Here is a 9,507-nt window from a genome sequence, read left to right on the forward strand (position 1 = left end):
TACAAGTAACACCATTTCCATGAATAAAACAGCAAGAGAAAAAATTGTTCCAGAAGGTACAAAAATGGTCTCAACATCATGTAAATAAATATCTGCTCCCCAGGTGTTAGCTAAATGGTAGTAAATTACAGGGAAGCAGTACTTCAGCCTCTCTTACAAAGACTCCATGGCCTCCTTTCCAAGAGAAGCCAGGCCATTAAGCCCTGCTAGTTTTCTGTGACCTATTAAAGATGCATATATTTTGACATTTTTAGAACTTCCTAATGTTGGTCATGTCAGTGAGCCATAATAAGTTTTCTATGAATGCAAGGTAATGTATTACTAATGGCTTAATGATTCCTGGCAGAGTTTTGTTTTGTTTTGTTTTGTTTTGTTTTTTAATGTATTTTTGTGTCATTGTGCATTTCTTTTACAGTTGGGTTATGCTCTGAATTACATAAATCGAAAGCTGACACTGGAATCTAAAGTGTCTATCAACACTAGAATTGTGGTGGTTGGTGCATCCAATGTTGGCATCTCTTTTCTGGAAACGCTTATTTTTTGGTAAGTTTTTATTCGGCTTCCTTTACTGAGAAGAATGTGCGACCTTTCCGAAAGGGCTTGCGCCCTCCATTTAAGATTCAGCATGGGCCATTCCTTTTGCAAAAACAGCAATGTGCTTTGAGCCTGTATCCAAATACAAGATGTTAAAGCTGTAAGCGTCAAAGCTGCAGATGTAAAGACAGAAGCATCTCCATCCTGACTGGCTCTGGAAATCAGAAGTGCTAATAGCGTTGGCTGAGCATGGCCTCAAAGTGAAGGCACATTGCAAATGCAAATGCCACCGCAGTGTACTTGAAATCCCTTTGACCGCTGTTCTTATACAAAGCTACCAGAGATGGAGATGAAGTTCATAGCCCTTCATACGTACACCAAAGTACTGCTGATCTTTAAAACTAATTCTGCCCAGTGGAAGCACAAACCAATGTGTCTGAATCCCTCCATTCCTTTACCTCATTATGATATATTGTTTTCGGAGCTGTGGAAGAATATCCAGCGAAAGCTCAGTCCTGATCTCACTTTAATGCCTTTAAGCAAGAAGTACCGTACCTTTCGTTCTGATGAGTCTCGTCGTGTTTGGGAGTGTTCTGGAACCATAAAATTGCATGAAATTGTAAATCAGCTGTATGAACTGACTGAAAAGGGGAAAAAAATGTGCGCAGCTGTTTAATATCTGCCACTCTGAGCTAGAGTAAACCTCTGGATGTATCAAGTTTAGTTGTTTTAGGGACTTTCCAAAGTTAAGCACAAATGTTTTTTCAGGTCCAGTTAAGTCATAGCTTTTTCACTGGCATATTTAAGCACTCATTTTGGACCAAATAGTTCATGATGGAGCAAAATAAAAAAAAAAAAAAAATGGATATACATTTCAGTACCTTCAGCTACCCACCAGTGGTATTTTCAGTTTCTCATTTGCACTGGCTCTTATGATGAGATGGAGAAAAGACTGGGTCTGCACGCATTTCTTCATAGCTTTGGACACTGGGACAACGTGCTATGGTCTGGAGGAAATCAGAACCGATGATCTGATGGTCCCATCCAGTCTTAAGTGCCAGTGCTTTTCTATTCTATTAATAAGAATAGAAAATAGCAGGTCTATGTGAACAGAACTTAGGTCAGATTCAGGTTATATGAAGTTTATTGAACGGTTGTAGAAAATTTATTACATGATGACTGTGACTATTGGATATAGCAAAACAGGCATCATGGTTCATGATAACACACTTCCAATATGACAACTACTTGCCTCATCATTTCATGTTTCTGTATGCTTTACATATTTATGTAGAGCTTGTAGGTTAATTGCAAAGCAAAACAAAATATCCCTGCGATTTATTATCGCTACAGGTTGTATGAATGAATGTGCGGGTAGCAAGAAAGGAGGTTTATCTTGGAGCCCCCCTTCTCCAGTGACCCTCTCTCTGAGATAGCACTGCTTACTCCTTCTATTCCAGTACATCTCCATACCGATTTTGGGGGGTTTAATCAGAAGGTCAGATTATGTATGTGAGAATGAAACTCCTTTTATGCACTTATTTTCTGCATAGATTAGATGTACCTAAAGTTATACTAGAAATGCCCTGAAAAGATTACAAAATTAATATAAAACTCCAATCTTGAATGTGATTGCGACAACAAAGTGCTTGTTGCACAAAGGGAGTTTGGTGTTTTTAGGGTGGATAGGAAATGGAAAAGTTTGCCCATTTTTTCTGTTAAGCTAAAAGTTCAGTATTCCTACAACCGTTAGAGACATCACAAATTAAAATATCAATACAGCAAGGGAAGTGGATGTTATTAAATTAATAGAGCAGTAAAGAAAAATATCTGATTCTTGCTCATTTTTTTATTGGTCCCTGGCTTTTTCCTATGGAGCCTCTCTCTTGAAATGAACATTTTCTTCTCATCCTCTTGCCCTCGGCACCCTTTAGACTTTCAGTCCCGTTCAAAGTCCACTTAAAAACGTATTTTGGAGCTGTTAGCCAGTATAAAACACTGTGAGGGGAAAACAAAGCCTAGCTGTACCTGTTTTATGAATGAGGAGCAGAAGTTAAGACAGTGTATTTTGCCAAGATCAGACAGAAAGGCTATAAAGTTGGAGCTTAGATCCAAGTGCCTCAGCCAGGAGCTGCCTTCTGGCAGTGAACGGGATGTAGAGATAGCATCACGTCTGTGGGGAGAACCTTTACGCTTCTGGGATTTAACCTCAGCCCAGGCTTTTCAGGCAGCAGTGTTGTTGGAAGCCTGGTCCAACGAAGGGTTCCTGCAGGACACGTCCTTCTTGTGCGGAGAAGCACGCTTGTCTTCAGCTCCCTGCAAATGGAGCGCTCGCATTCACGAGCCATCGAGTATTGCTCCGAGAGCTCCAAAAGCGAGCAGGCGGTACTCGGTGCAAAATGTTACAGAATTCGGGTTAGTCTATGTATGGGTTTAAGAAAGATTTCAGTTTTAGTTTTCACATGAGCAGCAGATGAAGCAAGTCTCCCGATCGTTGTGGAGACCTTTTAACACAATTTAGCTTAACTTACTCGTAATTTTCTAATACTCTTTGCAAAGGTTGCATGCATTAAAAATAGCTAGATTGAATCAATTTGTACACCCCTAATCTTTAAAAAGAGGAAGTAGTTTTCGCCTCATTATACTTCGTACTTAATTATTTTACATTAGCAGTCACCATGGAAACACCCAAATGTAATTCGYTTACCTCCATAATGATTATTAGAACTAGATTTTACAAGTGATTGCGACTTGAGGCTGAAGAAATACGCTTTTCATTAAACACTGAAATAATAACGAGGACTCTGTGCTTCCCCGGGCGTCTGTCTGAGGCAGCGCGTTCCCGTGGTTTTTCCAGGGACATTCAACATTCTCGCTGCTCCAGCCACCAGCCAGCCCGGGTGGCATCGGGCATTTCACAGGACAGCGCAAAAATGCTGTAAATGTATATATAGAGCGACCAGCCGGGCAGATAGTCATGCAAATGTACGCCCGGCCCACACTTGTGTTCGTTGTAATGTGGGCTGCTAACCTCAGAAAGTCATCATCGGTCAAGAGGAGCCTGCCTTAAGACTAACAGAACTTTTCAAAAATAGTATACGCAGATTCCGTGTATAAATGAAAAGCTCATTTTAAACATTCGCCCTGGACTTTTGTATCTGAACGTGATTTTCCAATGCAAAATCTGTTTTCGTGACTCTAGAATATGAGTCAACATGAATGATGCGCAGGGGAGTAACGCATCACTCAACCACGGCAGCGGGGTTGGGCTGGAGTAGCGTGTAATTCAAAATTAGCCTTTCTAGCTGCTTCTGGAGGGTGAGTCGCGAGCAGCCTTGGGGCCCAGCGCAGCAGGCGCTGCAAGCTTGGCTGCAGGAGCGCTGAAATGCGCTCGCGGCAGTATCTTGTCCTTGGTTCCAGCGCTGGGAGCCAATTAGCTTTTTATCCACCTCTTTGCATATAGCTGCGGAAAGTGTTATTGTCTTCTGATTACAGGGAAAAGCCCTTTTTAATCCCTGATTTTGAAAACCTTCTTAATCCAACCACTGGTGTAAACAATGACTTAGTCTCTGAGGACATGGGAAGTATGCATAATGCGCTATACGAAATAGCAGTAAGTGAATGGCAACCACAATCACAAAATTCGCTATGAACGTGTCATGAAATATAGTCCTCTTTCCATTTGCACAGGAGAGAATAATTTTTGCATTAATAAAAAGAAAAAGCCATTGCATTTGGGCGTATTTTTGTTAAAACCCTGAATATCTTTCTCTTACAACAGAACTAGAGCGCCTCTAACATTGCAAATCTCCTGAGTTTTTGTCTACAGGACAGAGTCTCTGTTTTTGAATTAAAGGTGCCTAAGATTAGCTTAGCAATGGCAGTTTTTTTTTTTTTTTTTTTTTAATGCAGTATTTCTAACAGAACAGCAACAACTGCTGTTATCTGGCGGCACAGTATTACACAATATCCTGCACATCTGTCCCGTTTGGCAATAGTTAGCATAATGCTTGCTGTTTAATTAGGCTTTTTATCTTTGCATTTGTCTGAGAACATCTGAAGCCTTCCATGTTGCCTGTCACTAATTAGTTGACTAATTAAATAGTTAGTGCTTACTTGCTGATCACAGTGCTAGCATGTAATGAATGCTTTCGTGGTCGTCGTCATTTTATACTATCAGTCTTCGCCACATGAGTTGATGTACATGTGCTACCTTTTGAGTGCCTTTTTTTTTCCCCCCTTTTTCATACCAAGGCAAATCCAGAACAATGTCGCGGTCGACCGTGTGGTCGATGTCGCCAAGCCCATGTCCTTCAGACTTTGTTGCCCTCTCCCATTTCCAGTGAATTGGGATCGAGTTGTGAYGGAGACGAGTAGGATAGGTCCTATCTTGCCGTGTTATTAAGTCAGGGTCACAACGAGTACTGTCCGCCCCTGATACTAGACACTACGTACGCTGCCAGACGCTGAAAACTATGGCAGAGGCGTGTGGCTCCACATTGTCCTTTTGACATGCCTCTGCCAAAAGCTGATACTCAATTAGCCTCAGCGTGTTGTTATTTTATAATTATATTCTTTTGTTACAACCTGTTTTCAGCTTTAAATGAGATTATTTCACCTTTAAATACTTGTCCTTTAAGCACATTCAAATATTTGCCTGAGCCCAAGCTATTCTTTCACACTTTGAATTTGCTGGTTTTCTTTTTGGTTAATATTTCTGTATGAATAGCCCTAGCTGCTTCTTGTATATTAAAACAGATACTGGAAACAGATTTTGGTAGAATAATCCTTTATATATTTTAGAACCGTTTATATTTTTTAGAAGCCTGGTGACTAGCTCTGATGTTAGCGTGATCATTTCATCAGCTCTTCGCAGCACTTGGTAGAGTGGCTGCCTAAAGCATCTGGTAGCAGCCTATCCAAGGCAGTCCAAAGCAAATAAAGATACAGTCCAAGTGCAAACACTGCTCTGAGGTTTCTGAATTCTCTGCTAAAAGTGATAGAGGAGATGTACTTTCCATTTTGTTCATTCTTATTTTTTTTGATGTTGCTTTAAAAATGTTTTTTACCCAGAGCTGCTGCAGAGGTTCAACTACTAAGCTCTTCAAAGCAGTCAATAAACTGCCCATGAGTTAGTTTTGAAGAAAAGTGGACTTTTTCTGATGAGTGAAGTAGTGGAGAAAAAATAATTTGGCTGGTTACATCATGATTCTGCCCTCTAGTGTTTAGTATAGATTTAATTCCTGTTAATAGATACATAGTTTAACATTCAGTGTGAGTGTTTTGAAAAATGAAGATGATGGCGTGAAAGTACTTGTTTACTTTTTCCTAAATGACTGATGAATGGAAATTTTAAGGTTCCTTTTGTGGACTGCTGTGTTACCATCCAGATGCCAGGATCGCGAAGCATATGAATGCAGTTTACACTGCAACGAGAGCTGGGGATGCACACAATACAGGAGTGAGGTGGTGGGTCTCTGCTGCATGCTGTGTGATCTAGATCCCCCAACTGCTAAGGAAGATCAGTTAGCTTGTGTGGAGCTCTGCAGCCAGATTGTTCCCCGGAGTCAAGCTAGTTTGGGACTCCCCTGCATTTTTTTCGCATTTTAACTGATTTTGTTATGTAGGTTGTTTCCCTGGGAGTATGCCTGCCAGTAGCATCACTGTACCGTGCCAGCGTAATTTCAATTTCCTGTGAGCTACAGAGCACAGGTTGTTTGGGATGGAGAACTGGAGAAGTTTCATGTTGCCTGGGGAAAGAGATGGGCAGGACCTGGCTTTGGGGTGCTGCGTCAGCCAGAGCTCCTTTGCCTGAAGGGCTGCGGTACGCGCAGGGAGCTGTGCTGCCCGGGCTGTGGGGCAGAGGGGCCCGGAGCCACAGCTATGTCTCCTGTCCCTTCAAGGCTGCCTGCCTTCTGTCAGGAGAATGCAGCACTGTGATGGTGCCTCCAGCTGTGCAACTTTTCTGCGTGTTCTCTTTCTGCGTGTTCTCACCATCAAGAGGAAAAGGTGTGGTCCGTGACTATAAACAAGGAACAAAATGCTGACACAAATCTCAAGCCCATCAAATTCAAGAGGAGTCTTCTCCCTTTTGATGTCAGTGGGCTTTTTTAGGTTGCATGCTTTTGCTCCGTAGAGGCAGCACTGGCACATCTGCACCAAGCAATATCAAAGAGTCAAAATATTATTCTCCCCTGCAATACTATGGAAAGTCGAGGTGAGGAAAGTAGATAGCCATAATAAACTTAGGCGATTGGCCAAGAAGATTGAAAATGTCCTATTAGCAAGCTGGAATTTGCACTGTATGTTACTCACTGAAACATTCATACAGCAGTAAACAGAATGACAAAATCTCAACCTCACTGTAGCTATACAGCCCAGTTTCTGGTATTTTTATTTGCCAAAAATGCTGTTGATGCTTCTGAACTGTGATTTTGGATCTATTTGGTGATTACATTTAAACAGCTGAAGACCGTAACTACCGAGGCCATCTTCCCATATACCTCATTTTCTGTCTAGAAAACTAATTGCCGTGTTTTGTAGTTTAAAGAGAATATAATATTTATGGAGTGGGAGTTGAAATTTTAGTAAGGAAATACTCTCACTAAAGCACTAGTGGGTAGATGGTACTTTGGCTTGGTCAGATTCAAAGCCAACGTACATTTGGGCTGACAGTGCCGATCTTGTAAACTATGTAGTTAAGGATGTTCCCACATAGGTGTTTGTACTTGCCTGCTTGAGCTATGTGTTTTGCATGGGCCAGGGAAAGAGCTCTTTGGATTTTCCTGTTCGAGCACATAAAGATACGTAGTATAAAGACTTTGCCACTTTGATTTTCATAAGCAAGATCCTGGAAATGCCACCTATCATGGGTGAATAGTCTAGTATTGGAAAGGACCATCCTGCAACTGGGTTGTCTGAGGAGTCACAGTTTGGATTATGCTTCTCCCATGCTACCCAAATGCAATGTGTGCTGACGGGGTTCCTCAGTGCCAAGTGGTAAGGCAGCTCACATTTGAGCYTGAAGTGATGTTAAGATAACGGAGAGAGATATAAATATGCTAGCACTTTGGACTCAGTTTTAAGTTGCATTACAAGTTTGCTCTCAATAGTTGTAGTCCAAGCATTTGAACATTTTAAGAGCTTCACTGAGGTGCACGTACAAAGCCTATTATACACTTTACAAGTACTGGCAAGATACTGAGTAAAAATGTGTTCTGAGAAGAACACTTAACGATGGTTAAGGGCAGAGGGAAGAGCTTAGAGGGAAAATTGCAAAGATCAGTGTCAGCTGAGAAGCAAAGTGTAGAGAAGAATTAGTCAAAGAGAGGACAAAAGGCTCGACTACATTACAATAGAGAGCCACAGTCACTGGAGAAGAARGGTGCATGCAAGAATAGAGAGAGCTGAGCTGACAGAGGTGAGGAGACCAAAACAGTTGCTGGGATGTAAGAGAAGGTTAGAAGGGATAAATGCAGTAATGGCATAAAGGTGAAGGGAGGGTGTTTTGTTTCCAAAAAAAGAGTTATGGAGATTTGAAAAAAAGGACCTGGAAAGAGATATATTTGATAAAGTTCAGGGGAGGAATAAAGATAGTGGAGTGATCTAAAGCTACCTAATAATGGTGAAGTCAATAAAAGAATTAAAGCGCAGCAATGTCAAAGTTGCCAATGTTTTTTAATCATGTTGTCTGGAGAAAGAGCCAGCATAGAGGAGCAAAGAGAAAGAGAGCTAGGTATTAAAATTACAAGATAGAAGTGAATCTAGGAGTAATCACTCAAAGGAAGAAAGAGAGAAAACAAACTAATCTTACCTAACAAGGGAATCAAAATAAACTGGAGAAAAATGCTTTTTTGAAGCAGGATGTTGAAGAAGAGTGATCAGTAAAGGAGAGAGACACCACGTGAGCAAGGATCAGAGGAGGGAAACAGGTTTGGGGAGAGCAAGGAAGGAAGCAGAAAATATTTATTGAACTAAGAGATGAAGTGATAACACCAGGGGCAACAGAAGTTTTGCAAGAATGAAGTCTATCCTAAACATGAGAGAAAGCTGCTATTTAAGCTGATGACTGATGTTGTTATCCATTTCAAGTGGATATAAATTGGCCTGCAACAGGTTTGGATCAGAAATTAAAAGAGAATTATCACTATGAAAAAGAGAGGTTCTGGAACATCTTCCAGAAGAAATAGTGGTGGCAAAAAGTGTAGTTATCTTCGAGGTAGTGCTTGTTAAGTTACTGGCATGTTTTTTGGTCTTGTGATAGTAAAGGCTAGACTGCAAAACGAAGAAGATACCTCCAAATGCTGTGCAGAATAAAACAGTCAAGTACAATGTTTGGAGGGAGAGACCCAGTGTGGAGAACTGTCCGTTGGGAAGAGAAAGAAACACCGGCAGCATCACTGGTCAAAGTAAAGATCACTTTCCTCTTTGAGGAGATTCTTGCTAAGATGTTGAAAGTGCTGGTGGCTGCTTTCACAGCCTGGGCTGCTGCTCTTCTTGGGAAGAAAGCCGGTCTGATTGGATTCATGAAGAATACCACCGGCAAGTTTCTGAAAAAGCAGCCCTTTATTAAAAAGCACTGTTCCATCAACATCTAAGCTTTTGAAAGGAATTTGTTTTACTTGATATTAGGAGAAAGTAATTGGAACATGGCAAAATATTTTGTTAGGGTGTCATTAAAACAAAAAAGATAACTTTTTTCTTCTTTTGCTTTTAAAGAAATTTCCTCCTGAAAATAATTAAATTGAAGTTGGAACCAAACATCTTCCTTTTAATCTCTGTTCCCAGCAATTTAGAAGAGTGTTTTCTGAAATGAATACGGATGGTAGGTTTCCCCAGTGTCATGACCCCTCCTGGAATAGGAACAGTCATGTTCTGGGAAGAAAAAGGTGTGAATTTCCCTCATTGAAGTCGTTACGTGAAGTAGCTATTCCCTGCTGTCAAAATTAGACTGACAAATCAACCAGATTAAAT

General features: G+C 40.9%; 1 protein-coding gene across 1 annotated transcript in view; it reads left to right on the plus strand.

Annotated features, from left to right (window-relative positions):
* The window catches only part of LOC146588076 (cilia- and flagella-associated protein 61-like), a gene marked incomplete at its 5' end in the record, with an annotated part of 91,569 nt that overhangs the window by 25,671 nt on the left and 56,391 nt on the right, over nucleotides 1–9,507 (plus strand). The window contains one exon of the mRNA XM_085318590.1: nucleotides 416–543. Coding sequence (XP_085174716.1) covers nucleotides 416–543 — 128 coding nt within the window. The remainder of the gene's footprint in view (nucleotides 1–415; nucleotides 544–9,507) is intronic.

This window comes from Rhea americana, unplaced genomic scaffold, assembly GCF_003343005.1.
Source record: "Rhea americana isolate MKP2758 unplaced genomic scaffold, rheAme1 scaffold_542, whole genome shotgun sequence".
Lineage (NCBI taxonomy): Eukaryota > Metazoa > Chordata > Aves > Rheiformes > Rheidae > Rhea > Rhea americana.